This window comes from Littorina saxatilis, linkage group LG16 (assembly GCF_037325665.1).
Source record: "Littorina saxatilis isolate snail1 linkage group LG16, US_GU_Lsax_2.0, whole genome shotgun sequence".
In the NCBI taxonomy this organism is placed as follows: Eukaryota; Metazoa; Mollusca; class Gastropoda; order Littorinimorpha; family Littorinidae; genus Littorina; species Littorina saxatilis.
Window position 1 is genome coordinate 45680348 of NC_090260.1, and position 24933 is coordinate 45705280.

Sequence of the window (24933 nt, forward strand, 5' to 3'; positions counted from 1 at the left end):
CAGGGATTGGTGGTCCGTGAAGGAGTTTATTTCCCTATAGAGGAGGCAGTCGTCGGCGAACAAGCGGACCTGGGACGATACGGAGGCTGGCAGGTCGTTAATATGGACAAAGAAGAGTAGTGGGCCGAGCACCGTCCCCTGCGGGACGCCCGAGAGTCTACTGTAGTTGATTCGGATGAAGTAGGCCTACCCTCGAGTACAACGTTCACTGATGGAGCGCTTAGTGCATGAACGCATGCACGCACGCACGCACACACACACACACACACACACACACACACACACACACACACACATACACACACACACACACACACACACACACACACACACACACAGGTTACTAGAATAGGTAAAGTCATGTTTCTCTCTCCGGTCCGCAATACATTGCTCTCGTCTTTTAGTAGTTTTGTGTTGTAAGACAATGCAGGGGAAGTCATTCCGACTTCATTCAAGTTACGTACATCCGCTCGGAGAAGACATGGCGTTTTCCGAACGCCTGATGGCGAAAATTCCTATACGATTTTGTGATAAAACAGACAACCACTGACGGTTCACATTGTGCGTTGGTGAATTGTCCAGCTAAACAAACAATTAATCGTGGCCTGTCTTTCTTTAAGTAGCCAAGAAAGGTGTGAACGATGAGCGGAGAAGGCACAAGATCAAGCGCCGACCAGACACACGACCAGACAGGGGGTCGGGTTCAACCCGCACACCTCTCACAGTTCTTACCGACACTTTCTGCAATCTTGCTTAGAAACAAGTGAGCATTTGACAGTTTATTTTTAACACGCATTCAAAGTTAAACTTAAAAAAATGCTGCATTAAAATTAAATGCTAAATCCTTCACTTCTCATTCAAGGACGTAAACACTCGGTGCACTCACAAAGGAATCATCGTTTATGGTGAAGTCTTTGACATTTTACCACCAATATCCTTCATTTGCGAGAAGCTGACATGCTTTTCTCCTCAAATAAGTGGGGTCCGAATAAGTGTACAGTACAATTTAATGTTGACCAGGAAACATTTCAGTCTTGGGTATGCATTTATATTATTGCTTTCCCAAGCTATTGTATTTAAGTGCTTTTAGTTGCAGAGAAACCCCGTTTATTAATTAATGTTCTAATATTGTTATTATTATTATTTTCATTATTATTATTACACTATATATTACTACTATTATGAGTAGTAGAAGTAGTATTTTTTTGGTGTTCGTACAATAGACGCATCCCAGCCAGCACCCCGATATCGGTCCGATATCGGGCCGATATCGGATACGATATCGGGTTGATATCGGATTCCAATATCGGTCCGATATCGGATTGCAAATCGGGTCGATATCGGACTACGACACCGGACCGATATCGACCCGATATCGACCCGATATCGGTCCGATATAGAGAATCGGTATCGGCCTCATATCAGATCCCGATATCGGCGCGATATCAAATCCCGATGTCAGATTGCAAATTGGGTTGATACCGGGTCAATATCGGATTACGACATTGGTCCGATATCGGTCCGATATCGGTCCGATATTGGTCCGATATAGAGAATCGATATCAGATCCCGATAGCGGACCGATATCGGATTGCAAATTCGGTCGATATCGGACCGATATCGGATTACGACATCGGACCGATATCGACCCGATATCGGTCCGATATAGAGAATCGGTATCGGCCTCATATCAGATCCCGATATCGGCGCGATATCAAATCCCGATGTCAGATTGCAAATTGGGTTGATACCGGGTCGATATCGGATTACGACATTGGTCCGATATCGGTCCGATATCGAGAATCGATATCGGATCCCGATATCAGATCCCGATATCAGATTGCAAATCAGGTCGATATCAGTTTGATATCGGATCCCGATATCGGACCGATATCGGATCCCGATATCGGACCGATATCGGATTGCAAATCGGGACGATATCGGGTCGATATCGGATTCCGACATTGGACTAATATTGGTCCGATATCGGTACGATATAGAGAATTGATATCGGCCTAACATCGGGAACCAATAATGGACCGATATCGGGAACCGATAAGGGTGGTGCCCTTCTATGGTGCCCTGGTGGTGCCCTTCCGTCAATTCCTTTAAGTTTCAGCTTTGCAACCATACTTCCCCCGGAACCTGAAAACTTTGGTTTCCTGGAAGCTGCCCGCAGAGTCGATGAAGCAAAACCAGCGAATAGTTGGCATTAATTATCTGATCATCTTGGAACCTCTGACTTTACTTCTTGACTAATGAAAACATGCTTCATGCTTGGCAATTGCTTTCGCACTTGTTCGTCTTTGACCTGCACTAAAACTTGCTGTAATCCGTAAATATTAGATTTCTGGCCCAAGAACAGAAGAAAATTTAAAAGGAGACAGAAATGATAAGATGAAGTAGTTGATAAACATTGTCACACAAGACAAGTACAAATGAAAGTGAGTCAATAAACATTGTCACACAAGTACAAATGAAAGTGAGTCAAAGGCAGAATGAGAATAATTTAATAACCAACTGTATCATTGAAAACACATAAGTTACCAATGCAACATAAACAAATTACAACTATCAATTAAAATTCAACAGTTAATACAATTAATAACTGACCTTGTGATAAGATAACTCATCCACTCTGCTGCCAAAGGACGGGCTTGAACCCATGACTCACAGCATTGCAGAGCAGACCACTAACCAATGGGTCCCCACCGAATAATTATGGAGTGTCACGATTCATGTGACCCATCAAAGTCAAAGTATTTAATTCCATAAGGCGATAGCCCCCTTGGAATAAGGAAATAACAATAACTTCACAAAACGCATGAATCAAATTAACACAAAGGAGACGGGAAAATCGTCGCAAACGGATAACCAGTTATGAAATCAATTATAACTAAATAAGTCTTTCGATTTGCAACAAACAACGGACTGGTCACGCAACGGTTCTGTCCAGTCATGATAATCAAAACAAATGATTGTTACGCTCCAATTCTTCACAAGGGTGGGGAACGGGAAATGTTCAGACCATCTCTTTTATCCTCACGGTGCTTTCCTCGCTCATCCTCTGAAACATATCAGCTAGGTCAGACCATTGATGTTCTTTGTCTCCGTCATATCTGGCATCGTCTGTCACCTTCCGCCTATCAGCGTCACTCGCAACAACATCACTCCGCACCATACAGCCTGAATCTGACACTGTCAGCTGCGATTGAAAGTTGGAGACACACAACGTAGCACCACCGACGCACTTTTTCATGGCCGCCTTTGTCGAACATCAAAAACGCAGTATCGCCATTGTTCAGTCGCCACAACAGTCGGTATTGAACGATGTCAGCCCATTCTCCGACATAATTGCACATAGCATTTGTTCCAAAACAGTAGGCCTAGGGAATCCTTGCAGAGGCATTATATCATATATATGTAGAGGCATTATATCATGTAGAGGCAAAATAACACAAAATGAAGAGAGAGTGAATCCGAGAGGCGTGTTCCTTGCTGGCTGTCAGCACATTAGCACTAATTTTATTTACCATCTTCATCTTAGTCCTCGTCCTCGTTTTCTGTGTTGATCTTCGACATCCTCCCACCATGTAGACGATCCGACAATCCTGTCAACCACTTCGCAAGCACCTGTTCGAATTGCTTGTTGTCGGTTTGAATATGGCGCTTCCTCACGGCCAGCTGCAGTAAAAAGATTAACCGTTATGAGTATGACGCAACAAGATGATCATATAAAATGTTGGCATTGTATGAACATGTTTGTGCTTTCATAAGGAGACATGCTGTCTGCAAAACCTCCCTCACCTTTCATTTGTTCTTCACCATTTCTTCCATCACTGGCAGATTTATTTGTCTACATTCAATGTGTGTGTGTGTGTGTGTGTGTGTGTGTGTGTGTGTGTGTGTGTGTGTGTGTGTAGAGAGGTATTTTTATAAATCTGAAAGAATAAAAACTGTTTATTATGCACAACAGAACCATAAAAGGATTCTTAGTTTAAATCACCATTTTATTTTTACAACAACAATAAAGAAAATCAGCAACCACCTAAACACACACAGTGACACAAACACATACAGTGACACACACACACACCTAAGAAACAAACACACTTTTTAGTCTCATATATTCCAAGAGAAAAAAATACATCAAGTCTCAATAATTAGCAAAACTATCTTCCAAGTTCATAGGCATAGGCGATACTCACTCAACGTTTTACGTGATGCATGATGATCGACTGTTTGGAACACTCTTGAAACCAGTCCAGTTCTGTCTTCCTCCTTCTGTCTTAGTATTGGACTGTCCAGTCAGGATCGTTTTTGATGTTGTATAACATAGTGCTCTAGCAACTGCCTGTTTTCAATCTTCCCAACGCATTTCGCCATTTGTTTACCCAGTAACTGCCGGACAAGTAATTCTGAGTGACCTCCCGTGATCGCCAAGGGACATTACTCTCGGACTTTTCTCTGTCGAATCGAACTCAAGAAAGTTTGTACTGTATGTTTACCGTTTTTAACACTCCTGCAACTTCAAAGCCAGTGTGTCTGCTGATATAAGATAACATGCTGCACTTCAGCATATATCAGGACTACACAATACAGATCTTATGACGCTGAGCGAATGGCAAATGGAACTTTCAGGTAATGTTACTTCACTGTGTGACTTGTGTTGTAAATTCATAATCATATTCATAAGTTCAGAATCCGTTGGCATTGTGATTGTTGACTTATTTTTGATACGAGTCACCAATATCAAAGCAATATCATGCATAACGATTGGAAAGGTGAATTTATCTCTCTTTCTCTTTCTTTCCTGCCTTCTGTCTTTCTAGATTGATTTCTAGTTTCTTGCTCTGTCTGTCTTTCTCAGTTTCAGTCTCTCTGTCTGTTTCTCTCTCCCTGTCTGTCTGTCTGTCTCTCTCTCTCTCTCTCTCTCTCTCTCTCTCTCTCTCTCTCTCTCTCTCTCTCTCTCTGATATTTTATTTCTCTCAGTCTGTCAATCTGATAATTGCCACACATTTTCACACATTTGTTCAATCTCACAGCTTCTGGTCTAATCCATTACTGTACGGTAACATTTATAAGAGATCTCAGAGAGTTATTTTCGAAAATCGTCTTTTCAAAGACACTTAAAACAAGTTTTGATTGACCACTATTCTCTACTGTAATGCAACTCACACATCAATGCTTTCATTGCAGGGTGGGAGGAATTACCATGAGGATACCAGAAAGCATTCACACTACAGGGATGTAAACTACAAGTTACAACCCTGACAAGTGACATTCTGGCTTTTGAGGCCAAGTAAGTGTGTGTATGTGTGTGTATGTGTGTGTGTGTGTGTGTGTTTGCAGGTAAAATCCACGTTAACGCTTGATGAATGTTCCAGCAGTCATATTATATTTATAACTGAAAATCATTTATGAGACTGAGAGAAGGCAGTGTTGTTGTCAGGCTTCGGTCTGGGGTCATTAATACATGCTTATGACGCATTGTTCTAAATCTTGGCTGGTCGACCATCACATCAATTTCGACATAAAGAACTATAAGAGGTCTTCTGACAGAACAATTTGTTGTAGCCGGGACATCTGGACCTATACATATTTTTAGTCCAGGTCCAACTGACATATTATTGTCTTACTCTTACTCAGTCTTAGTCTTGGAAAAAACTTCGGGAAGGTGTTCTGTGTGTGTTGGGGGGAGGGGGGGGGGGGGTTGTTATCCATGCCAGGCAGCATTGACTAAGAGCATTTCATTCAAACACAGAAGAATGCTATCAAAGTTAGCATATATACACACAAGTAAATTCAACAAATATTGGCATAATGCAAAGACAATGTAAACCTTTTTTACCTTCAGTTCTATATTTAGCAAAGAGCATTAACAAAGAAGACATAATTATAGTGTTTACACTGAAGTTCTCAAATCACACTGAATTCTTTATGTTTTAAGATTGTTGCATTCTCTGTCTTTGCAGATGTCATAGCATTTGGAGCAGATCTTCAAAGTCTCCTATTGCAGACATGCCATCATCTGCACTGGTTGTATCAACAACTTTTTCCAAGGCTGGTGCTGCAGATTTAACAAGTATATATCGTCTGCTGCAAACTCAACATTAACAACTTCTCTGTCTGCTCCTGCTTCGAATTCAACAATTCTTGTTGTCTAGTGCTGCTGCAAAGTGAATGACTTCTTCGTTTGCTGCTGCAGGTTTAACAAGTATATCGTCTGCTGCAAATTCAACAACTTCTTTGTCTGCAGATGACGCTACAAATTCAACAACTTCTGTGTCTGCTCCTGCTTCAAATTCAACAATTCTTTTTATCTGCTGCTGCAAAGTGAATGACTTCTTCCTCTGCTGGTGGTGTTGCAAATAACCTCATCTTTCCTTGTGTCTCTGGCATCATTCGGATACATGTACAAGATACCTAGCTGTGCGAAGACTATTTTTTTTAAACCCAAAAGATGGAATAGAATTGGTAAATTTCTAGGTACAGAACCTAAAAGTGGGATACATGTATCCAAACTCACTTCCAGAAACTTTAGAACTGATTCAACTTCCGACATTTTTATCATGGTTTTATGGTGTGTGTTTTTTTAAATGTACAGTATATATATATCATGGAAATGATGAATAAATGTTTAGAAACTATTCTCACAACATATTTCTAATGGTTTTATTTATTTGTCTTTTGTTTTGTTTCATGTTAGCATGCACACTTCCTTCTTCTTCTTCTTCTGGATTCGTGGGATGAAACTCCCACGTACACTCGTGTTTTTGCACGAGTGGAATTTTACGTGTATGACCGTTTTTATGTGTGGTTCTTTTTATGTTTGCACTCAACATAAAAAACACACGTGTGAATAACTTGAATCTAACCATTATATTGTGCTTTTTATTTGGTAAAATTGACATTAGCCGTAAACGAAAATTAACTTTAATTTAACTTTATATTATGGTTTTGTTTTAATGAACGTTAATTTAATGTTAATTTAACGTTAAATTAACGTAAAAACTAAACGTTTATCTCATGAGCAAACTTGGAATCCAATATCGGACCGATATCGGGCAGATATGGGATATCTTGGTCTGAGGGAGAAAAAAAATTCTAATAAAAAGTTTAATTATAGTTTTATTTTGGTTCTTTGTATCGGACCTATATCCAATATTGGCCCAATGTCGTAATCCTATATCGACCCGATTTGAAATCCGATATCGGGATCCGATATCGACCCGATATCGTATCCCGATATCGGTCCGATATCGGTCCGATATCGGGGTGCTGGCTGGATATCTCGGACCAAGATATCCGATATCTGCCTGATATCGGTCGGATATTGGATTCCAAGTTTGCTCATCAGATTAACGTTAAATTAACGTCAACTTTATTGGCCCAATGTCGGAATCCAATATCGGTCCGATATCGACCCGATATCGTATCCGATATTGGTCTGATATCATGCCAATATTGGTGTGATGGATGGGATTGTATTGGCGATGATGTGAAAACTTGGAATCCAATATCGGACCGATATCAGAATATCTTGGTCCGAGGAAAAAAAAAAAAATCTCAATAAAAAATTTAATTATAGTTTTATTTTGGTTCTTTTTATTTTTGCACTCAACGTAAAAAAACCACATGTTTAAATAACGTTAATCTAACCATTATATTATGCTTTTTATTTGGTAAAACTGACATTAGCCGTAAACAAAATTAACTTTAATTTAACGTTATATCCGATATCGGTCCGATATCGGTCCGATATCGGATTCCAAGTTTGCTCATCAGATTAACATTAAATTAATGTTAACTTAATTAAAGTAAAAAGTTAACATTAATTTAATGTTAATCTGATGAGCAAACTTGGAATCCGATATCGGTCCGATATCGGTCCGATATCGGATTCCAAGTTTGCTCATCAGATTAACATTGAATTAATGTTAACTTAATTAACGTAAAAAGTTAACATTAATTTAATGTTAATCTGATGAGCAAACTTGGAATCCGATATCGGTCCGATATCGGATTTGACCGGATATCTCGGACCAAGATATCCGATATCGGTCCGATATCGGTCCGATATCGGATTCCAAGTTTGCTCATCAGATTAACATTAAATTAATGTTAACTTAATTAACGTAAAAAGTTAACATTAATTTAACGTTAATCTGATGAGCAAACTTGGAATCCAATATCGGACCGATATCGGACCGATATCGGATATCTTGGTCCGAGATATCCGGTCAAATCCGATATCGGACCGATATCGACCCGATATCGTGTGCTGACTGGGATATTATGAAGCAGCTAATAAAGTTATCTCCAGATCTGACACGGCTTGCAGGTTAAATACATTTATAATTATTTGTGTGTTTGATTCTCTGCAGTCTACATAGCACATGTATGCAGAATTTCAACAGAGGCATGAAATACACATAAAATGGGTATATATTTTGTGTTTGGGTTAATTTTGTTTACCTTTTATTTGCAGCGTAAACGATGGCCGCAGGAAACTCACACCAGAAAGTTTGCCACCTCTGGGTATGCCATTGCCAGTGAGATATGTTTCTACGCCACAACTACAGCCTCAGAAACCACATGTAAGAGAATTATTACATTTTATGGTGCTTGACATCATTTATTTTCTGTTTGCATTTTGATCCACAGTATTTTGTACTCTGTAGGAGCGGAATCTTCCCATCACTATAACCATGTAGCATTGGTGTGACAATATGTTATTCTCTTTGAGACTAAAGTGAAAATATCAAAACATGCAACAGTGAGCGGGTTTCAGATTCACAGTATTTTGACTCTGAAGTTTTCATTTTAATTTAATTGTCCTTTTTTGAGTCCTTAACTGAACTTTCAGTGCCAAAACTTTGTGCAGTGAATTAACTTTGTGAAGTAGACTTTGCTATGTTGACTTGGCCTATTGATATCAGGCTTCAGGTAATATTGTATGTGAACAGCAACACTAATGTTGTGACATCACCATATTTTGCACAATAATCAAATCACAAATGACCCAGCTATCTAGCACAACACCTGCAGTTGACAAGCCTGGGTTCTGAGTATTAAATCAAGAAAGAAGTTAACACGGAAAATCTATACTTCAGGCTTTCAGAGCAAAATTCCGGAATGATGCGGTTATAACGTACAAGAATTTCCACCAGGGAATAAAGTCTATTCTTAAAACATACCAACTGAGCCCCTGGTGAAACTTGTCTGTGAAGAACAATGCAGGCAGAATCCTTTGCAGCTTGTGCTGTGCAACACGTGGCAAGCAGCTCAGTGTAGCGGCAGGCATGCGGTGGGCAATCCCCTTGCTACACGATGTCTGATTGGATGGAGGTCCGAACCGACAGCAATGCAGACAATTATGAATGCTTACGCCATTTTGTTATTAACCTTCACCGGATCTTGCTTCGGACTACACAGTCCGGATGATGTGGGTCGTATGCGACACATACTTTCCAAAGAAGGATTCAACGTAAAAAGTATGGGTCATACACGACCCATGCCATAATAATAGGAATAACGCTTTGCTGCCTCTTTACAAAGTATGGGTCGTACACGACCCACACCATCCGAATAACGATATACAACGTAAAATTCCTTACGTAATTCCATATGAGTCGTCCACCACCCACATCATCCGGACTGTGTTGTTCAAATTACGTCATCGTTTATTTGTTTGTTTACAAAATTAAGTTTTTAAAAGTTGGGCAATGGGAAGGTCGTATAGTGATTGGAGATTACATGAAGTCTCAAATCAAAACTCCAAATAGTTTCAGAAATAAAGACGATTTTGTTAGACTACGGGTCGTCCACGACCCATGAAGCACAGTGAAGGTTAAAACTGTACATGTTGGTTTCCACTGGCCATCTGTATGCTGAAAGTTATCGGTATAGCATCCAGTTGTTTGAAGAAACCATCACCTTTCATTGTTTCAGCAGCAGTCAGAGGATAGAAGCCAAGTAAGACGGACAGTGAGAGGCTGTCACAGACAGGAGGAAAAAAAGACAGAAGTAAAGACAGAGGTCACGACAGAAAGAGATACACAAGTAAGACTAGTAAGACTACCAGTGTCACAGTGCACGACACAGCAACACTCACAAGAGCCAGAGGTCAAGATAGAGATTGACGTTGCTGAAGAACCACCATTGGCATGGTGCATGACACAGCAACAACCGCAGTCAGTGGAAAGAAGCCAAGCCAGACAGACAGTGACAGACGGCTGTGACAGGATGGAGGAAGAAGAGTGGACAGTGAAGACAGAGGTCAAGACAGAAAGAGATACACAAGAACCACTACTAGTAAGACTACCAGTGTCACAGTGCATGACAGAGCAACATTCACAAGAGCCAGAGGTCAAGACAGAGGTCAAGATAGAGATTGACGTTGCTGAAAAACCACCACTAGCATGGTGCATGGCACAGCAACATTCACACGGTGAGTGTTTAGATGATGGTTAGATTTTACAGCTGCATGTATTCATAAACATCAACGTGCATCATTTGCATCTAGATGATCACTGGTGTCAGTTTGCTAGCCATATGGTCACGGCCACAAAATGACGTCGAGTATAGAAAAAGTGATAAAACCTCAAAAAAGAGCCTCCCGCTGTTGCTTGCTTTTGAATTGAAGACGTACAACTGTTAAACAGTAATTTCTCTTCGCTCGTGCATGGGTCCGTAACGGGTGGTTGAACTGGTTGAAGAGCAGTCGCTGTTTTAATTGGAGAGAAATGATCGATATTTTTCGAAATTCTGTGACACAAACTTCAGTGTGTTCCAAAAACTGTCTCTAACTTGAATTTTTGTTTGTTTGCTTAACGCCCAGCCGACCACGAAGGGCCATATCAGGACGGTGCTGCTTTGACATTTAACGTGCGCCACACACAAGACAGAAGTCGCAGCACAGGCTTCATGTCTCACCCAGTCACATTATTCTGACACCGGGCCAACCAGTCCTAGCACTAACCCCATAATGCCATACGCCAGGCGGAGCAGCCACTAGATTGCCAATTTTAAAGTCTTAGGTATGACCCGGCCGGGGTTCGAACCCACGACCTCCCGATCACGGGGCGGACGCCTTACCACTAGGCCAACCGTGCCGGTCTCTAACTTGAATAATACAGTGTGAAATATGAAACAAATGCCAAGATGTTACCCTGAAATGATTGATCCTTGCTTTGCTATCTTCGAACAGAATCGAAGTTTGCCGAGTCGGTAATCCGAAGGCAGAACGTGTGCCGAAAATGTTCGTCGCTCATTGTCGTGACTTTCCGGGCGGAGTGTTTTAATGAGCCGACATTCAAAATACATTTTCGTCACAACAAAGTTTATGTTTATTTGCGGTGAAAAAGTAATAACTTTCATGAAAATGATTTGCAAACACAAATTCAATGTAGAGCAGAGGCACGAGAAAGGTATTTTCTCTATGTGCGTGATTTGTCGTGACTCGCTGGTTATGTACTGTTTTTTCTCTCGCGCATGGACTCGTTTTTACGTCTGTTTCCGGCAAACCTTCGACGCAGAATGTTTAAAACGTGTGCAAGGTTTGAATTGAAGCTGTCAACAGCTGGGATGGAGGGGACAGGGAAAGAAAGAAAGCTAAATGAGACAGTGACAAAAGGTCAGGTGTCATGTCCACTGTCCCGAATGACACACAATTGCTGAAATTTCACCATTGCCAAAAGAATTAAAAAAATAAGAATTGGTAGAAAATGGATGTGAAAACTGACTTCAATTGTTGATCAGTATTTTCTATACCACTAACTAATAATCTACGCACACATAGCTGTTTGGCAAATGTATGTTGCATGGGACACACTGACATGAAAGTGGAAGTTCTTTTCCCTCTAGAGAAACTACATATCAAGTTACACTTTTTGTGCTCTTCCGTTCCAGTTGACAATCAATTGTTAACGAATGTTATTAGAAAAAATAGAACGAAAACAGATTTGATAGATTGAAAAATGTGCTGGTACGGTCATTTGGGACATACTGACATGAAAACGTCACCTTTTGTCATTGTCTCAAATATATGTCAGTTTTGGTGGTGTGTGCACTTGAATAGCAGTTTTATCTGCGTTTTCTTTGTTTCTGTTGATAGTTCAATGCCGGTCAAAACCGGTGCGCGGGGAACAAATTCTCTAATCTCATGCATCAAAGAAGAAAAAACAAATTAATGATTTTGATACGAAGCGATTGTTGTGACGGATAACGTACGATGCCCAGTTCGTCTAGTCAAGGATTAACAATGTAAACACATTTTTGAAAGCATTTTATCGTTGCTTTCTTTTGTTTTGGCGTTGAATAATACTGTCAAAAAGGCTCGAGAACCGGTTCAGGAAAAACGATGCGAAGTTCGTAACATCACATCATCAAATTGCTGTGTCAAGTTGGGCCCGGAATGTAAATCAGATTTATGGATGTTTGTCTTGTTTTTCATTCGCAAAGTCGCTGGGTTCATTTTCTTGTAGTTCAGTGTGTAGGTCTGGGGTGTGATGCGCGGACTTTTCTTTTTGTATTACGTGTTTTCTTCATTAGCGACTTGTTCATAACGTCACACTTGCGTAGGTTGCGGCAGCTTGTCTGATTCATGTGTGACATTATGTACAACTTATTGAAAACTTGTCCCCAAAGATGCGTGGTAGAATGTTTTTTCATACGATGGGGAGGATATTGGTATTTGCTGAATTGATGAAACCTAAGCCGTGGGTGATTGCATTTAGCTGTTGAATTACACATGGTATGTTCATAACGTCACTTCATATTGTTTTGATGTGGTGTTATGAACTTTTGTTTAATTCTGCTGTTCAAATAACCATTATAAGCATTATGCTTGTTGTTGTTTACTCAATATGCGTTTTTTGTAAATAATGCACAAACGTTGAATAAAACAGTTTAAACCAAATAACCATTTTGTTTCTTTTCTTCATTATAATGATATAAATAAGAGCTAGAGTTGATATGAACTGCCTAAATACAATGCTTATTTTACCTGCCTATAGTGTACATATCGGAGGAGCTTTGTGTTGATAACATCACGCAGACTTCATGGCCTATAGTGTACATATCGGAGGAGCTTTGTGTTGATAACATCACGCAGACTTCATGGCCTATAGTGTACATATCGGAGGAGCTTTGTGTTGATAACATCACGCAGACTTCATGGCCTATAGTGTACATATGGGAGGAGCTTTGTGTTGATAACATCACGCAGACTTCATGGCCTATAGTGTACACTAGTGGTACCCGTGCTACGCACTTTGTGTGCTGCGCATGCGATGTCATTTTGTTGGTTATGTGCTTGTGAAAATGTTGTTTGCACCCCTCCCCCCCCCCCCCCCGCACATTATCCCGCATATAATGAATTATATTCTCTTGGTGAAAAATAAAATGTTAACCCTTACACCGGTGCAATTCTGTAACACATGTTACATAGCCACTGGTGAATTAACAGAGAGAAAAATAACAAAAAACAGTCATATAGGTTTTCGCATCAATGGGAGGTAATCGGAACTGACCAAAAAGACTGCGCGACCGCACGCGACTATACAAACAAACAAAATAAAATACAGCAGGTATGGCGTTTGCATGAATCCATGATTACGTCTACATGAACAACAGTGATAAAAGTGCGCATCTCTTCCCAGCCGTGCAGCGCTTTGAAAGTTGGAAGCATTAAAATTTAAACGGGTAAAAAGCCATCGTGAAGATACGAAAAAAAGTATGACGTGTAAAATACTTAATGATTCAAACGCATAGTATAACATATGTAACTGACAACATTCTGCGATTCAAAAAACATTTGGTTTCTTTTCTTCATTATAAATGAGAGCTATTAGTTGATATGAACGGCCTAACCACAAAGCTTAATATTTTGCCAGCCTATAGTGCACTTATCGGAGGAGCTTTGTGTTCATAACATCACGCAGACTTCATGGCCAATGAAGTCTGATTCGTGTGTAACATTATGTACAACTTATTGAAATCTTGTTCCCAAAGATGCATGGTAGAGTGTTTTTTTATATGATGGGGAGGATGTTTGTATTTGCTGAATTGATAAAACCTAAGCCGAGGGTGATTGCATTTAGCTGTTGAATTACACATATGGTATGTTCATAACGTCACTTCATATTGTTTTGATGTGGTGTTATGAACTTTGTTTTAATTCTGCTGTTCAAATAACCATTATAAGCATTATGCTTGTTGTTGTTTACTCAATATGCGTTTTTTGTAAATAATGCACAAACGTTGAATAAAACAGTTTAAACCAAATAACCATTTTGTTTCTTTTCTTCATTATAATGATATAAATAAGAGCTAGAGTTGATATGAACTGCCTAAATACAATGCTTATTTTACCTGCCTATAGTGTACATATCAGAGGAGCTTTGTGTTCATAACATCACGCAGACTTCATGGCCTATAGTGTACATATCGGAGGAGCTTTGTGTTGATAACATCACGCAGACTTCATGGCCTATAGTGTACATATCGGAGGAGCTTTGTGTTGATAACATCACGCAGACTTCATGGCCTATAGTGTACATATGGGAGGAGCTTTGTGTTGATAACATCACGCAGACTTCATGGCCTTCCCGCAGTGGGGCACTGCGGTTATGAAATTAAAGGCCCCTCCTGTTTTTGGAACCGCAGGAGCTTTCTAGTTTGCTGTTAGGTAGATTTTTGGTTCCTCTTTCCTGTCATGCTCTCTTTTTCTTCATGAATTCTTTTCTTTTTTCTGCCTTCTTGCTCATTCACCTGTATTTTTTCCAAAAATCTCTTCTCTTGCCGCTTGTCTCGCGATTCATGTATAGTTTAATCTGTTAGTGTTCTGATGTAAGTCCAGCAGTAGATAGGTTAAGCCTATTTTAACATACTGGAAACTGGTAATCTTCCAGTAGGTATTAATTTAGTTTTACTAAAGCCTGCTGGGACACAAGTAATGGGTTAGTGCATTTGTAAACAGGAATCGCTTGACAAGTGGCCCCCTTCATCCCCCCCTTCCTCGTCCTGATATGGCTCTGCGTAGTCGGCTGGACGTTAAGCAACAAATAAACAAACAAACAAACAAACTTCATGGCCTATACTGTACACTAGTGGTACCCGTGCTACGCACTTTGTGTGCTGCGCATGCGATGTCATTTTGTTGGTTATGTGCTTGTGAAAATGTTGTTTGCACCCCTCCCCCCCCCCCCGCACATTATCCCGCATATAATGAATTATATTCTCTTGGTGAAAAATAAAATGTTAACCCTTACACCGGTGCAATTCTGTAACACATGTTACATAGCCACTGGTGAATTAACAGAGAGAAAAATAACAAAAAACAGTCATATAGGTTTTCGCATCAATGGGAGGTAATCGGAACTGACCAAAAAGACTGCGCGACCGCACGCGACTATACAAACAAACAAAATAAAATACAGCAGGTATGGCGTTTGCATGAATCCATGATTACGTCTACATGAACAACAGTGATAAAAGTGCGCATCTCTTCCCAGCCGTGCAGCGCTTTGAAAGTTGGAAGCATTAAAATTTAAACGGGTAAAAAGCCATCGTGAAGATACGAAAAAAAGTATGACGTGTAAAATACTTAATGATTCAAACGCATAGTATAACATATGTAACTGACAACAGAAAATATATACATGGTTCACACACACAATCGAGTGCACACATCCATGCTTATTTAAAGTCATGTACACACACACACACATACATACATGGCATCAAGCAACACACAATTAAATGACACATATGGAATATGGAAAACGTATAATGGACATGAACATGGCAAGTAATTTACACCGTTACCTACTATAAAATTGATGATATATATATACCACTCACTTGCTATTCGCCTAAAAGCTTGCAGTGTGCTGTGACACATATAAGAAACCAGAAGAAAAAAGGACTTTACTTTGGCGAAAAGAGCATATGCTGCTTATTTTTGTACATAACTGCTATAACTGTATTTTTTCCGAACACTTACATGTAAAAAACATAGAGATATATCTTACCATTTCACTAAGACAGCCAAAATAACGGTCAAATTAAGGGGAGATCATGATGACGTACATGTCTATGGTTGCACCGGGGGAAAATATTTAGTCGCTGGAACCTATAAGGTTATACGGCGACTTATCAGGTGATAATGTTTCGAACTTATCTTTTAAAAATTAAGTAAACAAATCTATGGAATATTTTGGAGTTCCATTAACAGATAAACAGATCTATCTATCTTCTTATATAGGTTTTCGCATCAATGGGAGGTAATCGGAACTGACCAAAAAGACTGCGCGACCGCACGCGACTATACAAACAAACAAAATAAAATACAGCAGGTATGACGTTTGCATGAATCCATGATTACGTCTACATGAACAACAGTGATAAAAGTGCGCATCTCTTCCCAGCCGTGCAGCGCTTTGAAAGTTGGAAGCATTAAAATTTAAACGGGTAAAAAGCCATCGTGAAGATACGAAAAAAAGTATGACGTCTAAAATACTTAATGATTCAAACGCATAGTATAACATATCTAATTGACAACATTGACAACAGAAAATATATACATGGTTCACACACACAATCGAGTGCACACATCCATCCATGCTTATTTAAAGTCATGTACACACACACACACATACATGGCATCAAGCAACACACAATTAAATGACACATATGGAATATGGAAAACGTATAATGGACATGAACATGGCAAGTAATTTACACCGTTACCTACTATAAAATTGATGATATATATATACCACTCACTTGCTATTCGCCTAAAAGCTTGCGGTGTGCTGTGACACATATAAGAAACCAGAAGAAAAAAGGACTTTACTTTGGCGAAAAGAGCATATGCTGCTTATTTTTGTACATAACTGCTATAACTGTATTTTTTCCGAACACTTACATGTAAAAAACATAGAGATATATCTTACCATTTCACTAAGACAGCCAAAATAACGGTCAAATTAAGGGGAGATCATGATGACGTACATGTCTATGGTTGCACCGGGGAAAAATATTTAGTCGCTGGAACCTATAAGGTATAACACATGTTACATAGCCACTGGTGAATTAACAGAGAGAAAAATAACAAAAAACAGTCATATAGGTTTTCGCATCAATGGGAGGTAATCGGAACTGACCAAAAAGACTGCGCGACCGCACGCGACTATACAAACAAACAAAATAAAATACAGCAGGTATGACGTTTGCATGAATCCATGATTACGTCTACATGAACAACAGTGATAAAAGTGCGCATCTCTTCCCAGCCGTGCAGCGCTTTGAAAGTTGGAAGCATTAAAATTTAAACGGGTAAAAAGCCATCGTGAAGATACGAAAAAAAGTATGACGTCTAAAATACTTAATGATTCAAACGCATAGTATAACATATCTAATTGACAACATTGACAACAGAAAATATATACATGGTTCACACACACAATCGAGTGCACACATCCATCCATGCTTATTTAAAGTCATGTACACACACACACACACACACATACACATACATACATGGCATCAAGCAACACACAATTAAATGACACATATGGAATATTGAAAACGTATAACGGACATGAACATGGTAAGTATTTTACACCGTTATCTACTATAAAATTGATGATATATATATACCACTCACTTGCTATTCGCCTAAAAGCTTGCGGTGTGCTGTGACACATATAAGAAACCAGAAGAAAAAAGGACTTTACTTTGGCGAAAAGAGCATATGCTGCTTATTTTTGTACATAGCTGCTATAACTGTATTTTTTCCGAACACTTACATGTAAAAAACATAGAGATATATCTTACCATTTCACTAAGACAGCCAAAATAACGGTCAAATTAAGGGGAGATCATGATGACGTACATGTCTATGGTTGAACCGGGGGAAAATATTTAGTCGCTGGAACCTATAAGGTTATACGGCGACTTATCAGGTGATAATGTTTCGAACTGTTTAGTAAACAAATCTATGGAATATTTTGGAGTTCCATTAACAGATAAACAGATCTATCTATCTTCTTATTATTTTAGGTTCGTCTGGGGTAGAGAAATAAAACACACAGCTAGGTTCGTCTGAGGTGCGGTCGCGTGTTTAGTCGAACCGAAAGTTGAAGAAGAACCAATCACAGATCTCTTTCGCCGCGATGTCAAAGTTCAGGTCAAAGTTCACTGTGTCTGCTCAAATTTGCGAGACAAACCTCTTCAAACTTTGTTCGTGGACAAAATTGGAAGTCGGGACCTAGCGGAATCGATTTCCTGGGTCACGTTGGCATAGCAACCGAAGGAGAAGGCACAAATCCGCGCGGTTTGGTCACAGGAATCGAAAAACCACCGAAAATCCTACCAGTATTATATAGTAGATATGGGAGGAGCTTTGTGTTGATAACATCACGCAGACTTCATGGCCTATAGTGTACATATGGGAGGAGCTTTGTGTTGATAACATCACGCAGACTTCATGGCCTATAGTGTACATATGGGAGGAGCTTTGTGTTGATAACATCACGCAGACTTCATGGCCTATAGTGTACATATGGGAGGAGCTTTGTGTTCATAACATCACGCAGACTTCATGGCCTATAGTGTACATATGGGAGGAGCTTTGTGTTGATAACATCACGCAGACTTCATGGCCTATAGTGTACATATGGGAGGAGCTTTGTGTTGATAACATCACGCAGACTTCATGGCCTATAGTGTACATATGGGAGGAGCTTTGTGTTGATAACATCACGCAGACTTCATGGCCTATAGTGTACATATCGGAGGAGCTTTGTGTTGATAACATCACGCAGACTTCATGGCCTATAGTGTACATATCGGAGGAGCTTTGTGTTGATAACATCACGCAGACTTCATGGCCTATAGTGTACATATGGGAGGAGCTTTGTGTTCATAACATCACGCAGACTTCATGGCCTATAGTGTACATATGGGAGGAGCTTTGTGTTGATAACATCACGCAGACTTCATGGCCTATAGTGTACATATGGGAGGAGCTTTGTGTTGATAACATCACGCAGACTTCATGGCCTATAGTGTACATATGGGAGGAGCTTTGTGTTGATAACATCACGCAGACTTCATGGCCTATAGTGTACATATCGGAGGAGCTTTGTGTTCATAACATCACGCAGACTTCATGGCCTATAGTGTATATATCGGAGGAGCTTTGTGTTGATAACATCACGCAGACTTCATGGCCTATAGTGTACATATCGGAGGAGCTTTGTGTTGATAACATCACGCAGACTTCATGGCCTATAGTGTACATATCGGAGGAGCTTTGTGTTGATAACATCACGCAGACTTCATGGCCTATAGTGTACATATGGGAGGAGCTTTGTGTTGATAACATCACGCAGACTTCATGGCCTATAGTGTACATATCGGAGGAGCTTTGTGTTCATAACATCACGCAGACTTCATGGCCTATAGTGTACATATCGGAGGAGCTTTGTGTTGATAACATCACGCAGACTTCATGGCCTATAGTGTACATATCGGAGGAGCTTTGTGTTGATAACATCACGCAGACTTCATGGCCAATGAAATGTATACCTTGTTTTCTTTTCTCATGCATAAAATTTGGATTTTTATTAAGTCTTCTTTGTTAAGTTTTTTTTAAGTTGGCCCAGGTTTTCTTTCTATTACCCTTTACCAATTTACTCATTTAGCTGTGTGTACTTGGGAAAACTACATGCATCCACTGGTGATCCCATGTGTGCTTTTTAAATTTTATGTGCAGTTTCACCAATTTTTAGCAAGAAGTTGTAAACATTTGGTGGCTTGTGTTTACTCATGTTGTGATTGTTTGAACTTTGATGTTGATAAGGTCACATCAGAGTTCAGTCATTATTTATTATGACATGCTTTTTTTATTTTATTTTTGTGTGTGTGCCACAGTTCCCTGTCGGCTGCCGCTGCCCTTCTTATTTGCCCTTTTTTAAATTTTATTTTACAGATGGGGGAGCATCCTTCTTCATATGTATTTTTAAATCAAATTCTTACATTTTTAAATCAACAGCCTAATAACCTACTTGTGTTAGTGCATGCTGTGTTCAATTCAACGTTGATGTTCATAACATCACTTCATAGGACTGGGTGGCCGAGTGGTAACGCACTTGCGCTCGGAAGCGAGAGGTTGCGAGTTCGACCCTGGGTCAGGGCGTTAGCAATTTTCTCCCCCCTTTCCTAACATAGGTGGTGGGTTCAAGTTCTAGTCTTTTGGATGAGACGAAAAACCGAGGTCCCTTTCGTGTACACTACATTGGGGTGTGCACGTTAAAGATCCCACGATTGACAAAAGGGTCTTTCCTGGCAAAATTGTATAGGCATAGATAAAAATGTCCACCAAAATACCCGTGTGACTTGGAATAATAGGCCGTGAAAAGTAGGATATGCGCCGAAATGGCTGCGATCTGCTGGCCGATGTGAATGCGTGATGTATTGTGTAAAAAAAAAAATTACATCTCACACGGCATAAATAAATCCCTGCAACTTGAATATGTGGGCAATATAAATTGCATAAAAAAATAATTAAAAAATCCCTGCGCTTAGAACTGTACCCACGGAATACGCGCGATATAAGCCTCATATTGATTGATTGATTCATCAGTCATTTTGTATGTCTGCATGTTGCCTCAGTGTATCCATGGTATAGCATATCCTGTTTTTGCATGGCAGCAGCTACGATGACTTTCTGGTGTGATGTAGTCTTTTTACTATCATGGATTGTATTAGCAGTCAGCGTTTTCTGTGTGGGGGTTATTGCTTTGCCCTATCGTTTGTTTTCAATAATGATTAAATTGTTTTTTTCTGTCCAGGTGTGCTCAAGTACCTTCTGCGACAGAAGAGGGCATATAAGCATGCTTTTAAAGATGAAGAGCCAGAGGAGAGGACAAGTCGGCCGAAGCTAACTAGTTTCAAGGCTTTAGTCCAAAAACACACCAACGCAGGGTCGTTGGATGCTTTCCGTGATTCTGAAAAGCATCGCCTTCAGTCCTACAGATCTTCCTTATGTGAAGAAAAGAAACAACGCAACAGGGAGCTTCAGCGGGCGCGACAGGCCAAGCACAGGGATAAGAAAAGGCGAGAAAAAGAAGCATCGTGCTCTACCCGGGTTGCTCAGGAAAGAGCAAAAACGGAGCACAGGGATAAGAAAAGGCGAGAGAAAGAAGCATCGTGCTCTACCCGGGTTGCTCAGGAAAGAGCAAAAACGGATGACCAGGAGAGGAAGCAGGCTCATCGAGAGAAAATGCGGCTGTGGAGAGCCAGGCAAACTCCTGAGAAAAAGGCCTACCATAACATGAAGTGAGTTGATCATTGGTATAATGTTTGTGATTCCCAGCCTGTTTTGTTTAAAGTAAAGTTTTCTTTGCAAGATATTTGATTTTCGCATTGTTCAGGGTATCCAGGTGATCGAGCATGGAATCTTACCTGGTGGATGCGGATCATGTATCTTATACTTTCAGGTGTGCCGCTTGCTGCCATTGTTTGTCTGCTTTGCTTATCCAGGCGTAACAATTTTTCATTTTTGTCTAGGCGCATGGAGCGATATAATAAACAGAACCAGTCCCCCAAGCCAGTTGCTGAAGATCAATCAATCAATATGAAGCTTATATAGCGCGTATTCCGTGGGTACAGTTCTAAGCGCTTGTCAAAGAGTTGTCAACACAGGACTAACAAAGAAACTAACATCTACAGACGGACACGAACCCTATCACACACTAGCAAACCCTGGTAAACATACAACAAACAACTGTTTAACAACAATGTACACATCAATAGCTAGGTCCAAACAAAATAATATTAAGCACAAAGAAAACACCTCTCACAGAGCACAGCACAAGAATGTCTTTTGGGGCACAACACATCACGTCGAACATGAAAGTCGCAGCCAGCTACGGGAAGAACTGAGTCTTCAACCTACTCTTGAACGCGTCAAGAGAGGGGCTCTGGCGAAGCTCAAGCGGCAGGGAGTTCCAGACGGAGGGGCCTGCGGAGGGAAATGCACGCTGACCAGCAGATGCGAGTTTCCAGCGAGGGATGTGGAGGCGGAGAGGGTCAGCAGCAGAACGAAGGGGACGGATGATAAGATTCGCCACAAGTTCTTGATGATGCAACTCCTCCTGCGGTGTCAATGTTTGGAGGGTCTCCTTTCAAATCAGGTGAGGCAAGACGCCAAGCAGCATCCAGAGCAAGTCGCCATGACCTCCGGGATCCAGTCAAGTATGCTGAAGTCAAGGCCTACCAGCTGGGGCAGGCAATGAAAAGCCCACGAAAGCGCAAGGCCCTGTAGTGTGTACAGATGCCAGCCTTCAAAATGCCAGGGTTTGCAGAGAGAATCGTGAAACATATGAAGGGACTTTTTGCCTTTGTAAAATGTGTGCAAACATCGCCCAAAAGATTGAGGTTTTGCGTTCTATTCTACCTGCACTCCCAGCCACTCCTGCAGAGCTGTGTGACACCACGCTGTGCTGCCACACAGATGAAATCACATAGAAAGGTCCTTTTTCGGCTCATCACACGGGAAAGGGCCCTGTGATGGTGTTGGCGGCATCGTCAAGTCAGCCGTGAGAAGGGCAGTGCTGAGCGGAAAGGTCAGTGCACTTTCTTGAAAAGCTTTTTGAACATTATGATTATGTTCTTACCAGTGCTGATACTACTATTACTATTGGCTTTTCCTGTCTCCTGCAAAGTAGAACATTTGCTGCAGACAACTTAAGCAGGAGAGTGCCTCATCCCCCTGCCTAGTAGGTGTCTTATAGTTAAGCCTGTGTATTAAACTTATTTATTGGTACAGATGCTGCTGCAGATTTCTTCAATGCTTTTCATGTGTAGCTCAGTTGGTAGAGCACTGGACTTGTGATCGGAAGGTCGCAGGTTCGAATTCGGGCCGGGACGGACACGGGTCAACTTTATGTGCAGACCCAGAGACGGAAGCCATGTCCCACCCCCGTGTCATCACAATGGCACGTAAAAGACCTTGGTCATTCTGCCATAAGTGCAGGTGGCTGAATACACCTAAACACGCAGACAACTGGGTAGCGCGACTCCGTTGCTGCTAGCTTTCCACTGGGAGGAAGCGACCCGAATTTCCCAGCGATGGGACAATAAAGTAATGAAAATGAAAATGAAAATGTGTATTTTTTTTTCTCCAGGAGGTCATCAGGAATGCTGAGGAGATGCTCAGCTTTCTTCATCGTGAATTTACTGTTGACCCGGATACAGAAGCATGCTGCCACTCCAGGAGGGTTTTCTACAGACTGGAGGGAGTGAACCGGACTCGACCAGACAGACGTCCCAAAAACCCTGTCCCCGGCACCCGTGCAATCTATTGCATCAGAGCAAGAGGTGCAAACTGCATCATGCACAGGCGGCTTTCCTGTTATTGTGCAGACTGTGTGCAGGGGGAACCTTGTGAGGCAATGAGGAAACTTCCCCATGGTCAGTGGAAGACACACATATTCCAAGTCCCACAACCCACCAGCTCCAGTACCAGTAGTACCCCTGCTGCCCCCAACCCCCCTGCCTCAGATGTCAATATTCAGCTGGTTCCAGTTGCCCTGCTGCCCCCACCTCTTATGCCTCGAGGGACAATTCAGCCGGTTCCAGTTGCCCTGCTGCCCCCACCCCCCGTGCCTCAGGTGACAATTCAGCTGGTTCCAGTTGCCCTGCTGCCCCCACCCCCCATTCCTCAGGTGAAAATTCAGCCGGTTCCAGTTGCCCTGCTGCCCCCACCCCCCCATTCCTCAGGTGACAATTCAGCCGGTTCCAGTTGCCCTGCTGCCCCCACCCCCCATTCCTCATGTGAAAATTCAGCCGGTTCCAGTTGCCCTGCTGCCCCCACCCCCCATTCCTCAGGTGAAAATTCAGCTGGTTCCAGTTGCCCTGCTGCCCCCACCCCCCATTCCTCAGGTGACAATTCAGCTGGTTCCAGTTGCCCTGCTGCCCCCACCCCCCATTCCTCAGGTGAAAATTCAGCCGGTTCCAGTTGCCCTGCTGCCCCCACCCCCCATTCCTCAGGTGAAAATTCAGCGGGTTCCAGTTGCCCTGCTGCCCCCACCCCCCATTCCTCAGGTGACAATTCAGCCGGTTCCAGTTGCCCTGCTGCCCCCACCCCCCATTCCTCAGGTGAAAATTCGGCGGGTTCCAGTTGCCCTGCTGCCCCCACCCCCCGTGCCTCAGGTGACAATTCAGCTGGTTCCAGTTGCCCTGCTGCCCCCACCCCCCGTGCCTCAGGTGACAATTCAGCTGGTTCCAGTTGCCCTGCTGCCCCCACCCCCCGTGCCTCAGGTGACAATTCAGCTGGTTCCAGTTGCCCTGCTGCCCCCACCCCCCGTGCCTCAGGTGACAATTCAGCCGGTTCCAGTTGCCCTGCTGCCCCCACCCCCCATGCCTCAGGTGACAATTCAGCTGGTTCCAGTTGCCCTGCTGCCCCCACCCCCCATTCCTCAGGTGAAAATTCAGCTGGTTCCAGTTGCCCTGCTGCCCCCACCCCCCATGCCTCAGGTGACAGATCAGCCAGTACAACTACCTACCTCACCACCCCGGTCTCTATGGGGACGGAAATTGTCTGCACCGGTGTGGTTCACTTCTTGCCTGGGGGACAGAGGAGCGCCACCTGGAGATGAGGGCGCGCATTGCCTTGGAACTCATTTTGCATAAAACGCACTACTTGGGCACATCAGGTAATCCTGGCATTGGCGACCTGCCCACTTTCTGTGCTCAATACTCAGAGCATTTCCTCACGGAGACTTTGACCAAGGTTGCCATTGCAGGGATTTTTGAACTTGAGGTAAAGGATGTCCTCAAGCCTGGAACGTACATGGGCATATGGCAGCCCCTGGCCCTGAGCACTGTCCTGCAAAGCCCTGTGCGTTCAATCTACCC

At 41.8% G+C, this 24933-nt stretch overlaps 1 protein-coding gene and 2 long non-coding RNA genes across 5 annotated transcripts; 2 read left to right on the forward strand and 1 right to left on the reverse strand.

The window, feature by feature from the left end:
- The first annotated feature begins 475 nt into the window (after window positions 1–475).
- LOC138949731 (caldesmon-like) lies at window positions 476–23694 on the forward strand. 3 transcript variants are annotated; one of them, XR_011450404.1, is made up of 6 exons: window positions 476–763; window positions 8492–8600; window positions 9955–10453; window positions 20865–21351; window positions 21583–22640; window positions 23202–23694. XR_011450404.1 is itself a non-coding variant. In XM_070321533.1 (5 exons), the coding sequence occupies exons 1-5, from the start codon at window positions 642–644 to the stop codon at window positions 21662–21664; spliced, it is 1299 nt and encodes a 432-aa protein (XP_070177634.1). In that variant the 5' UTR covers window positions 476–641; the 3' UTR covers window positions 21665–23694. The 3 variants fall into 3 exon arrangements, 2 of the variants coding, with proteins under 2 accessions (XP_070177634.1, XP_070177635.1); XM_070321533.1 differs by having other exon boundaries at window positions 21583–23694; XM_070321534.1 differs by having other exon boundaries at window positions 9958–10453; window positions 21583–23694.
- Window positions 2495–4359, reverse strand: LOC138949767 (uncharacterized). Its single transcript, XR_011450428.1, has 2 exons — window positions 4209–4359; window positions 2495–3684 (listed from the first exon to the last, which is right to left on the reverse strand). It is a non-coding gene; the product is annotated as an uncharacterized lncRNA (long non-coding RNA).
- On the forward strand, window positions 4485–6652 carry LOC138949775 (uncharacterized). Its single transcript, XR_011450436.1, has 3 exons — window positions 4485–4641; window positions 5200–5302; window positions 5976–6652. It is a non-coding gene; the product is annotated as an uncharacterized lncRNA (long non-coding RNA).
- Window positions 23695–24933: the final 1239 nt, after the last annotated feature.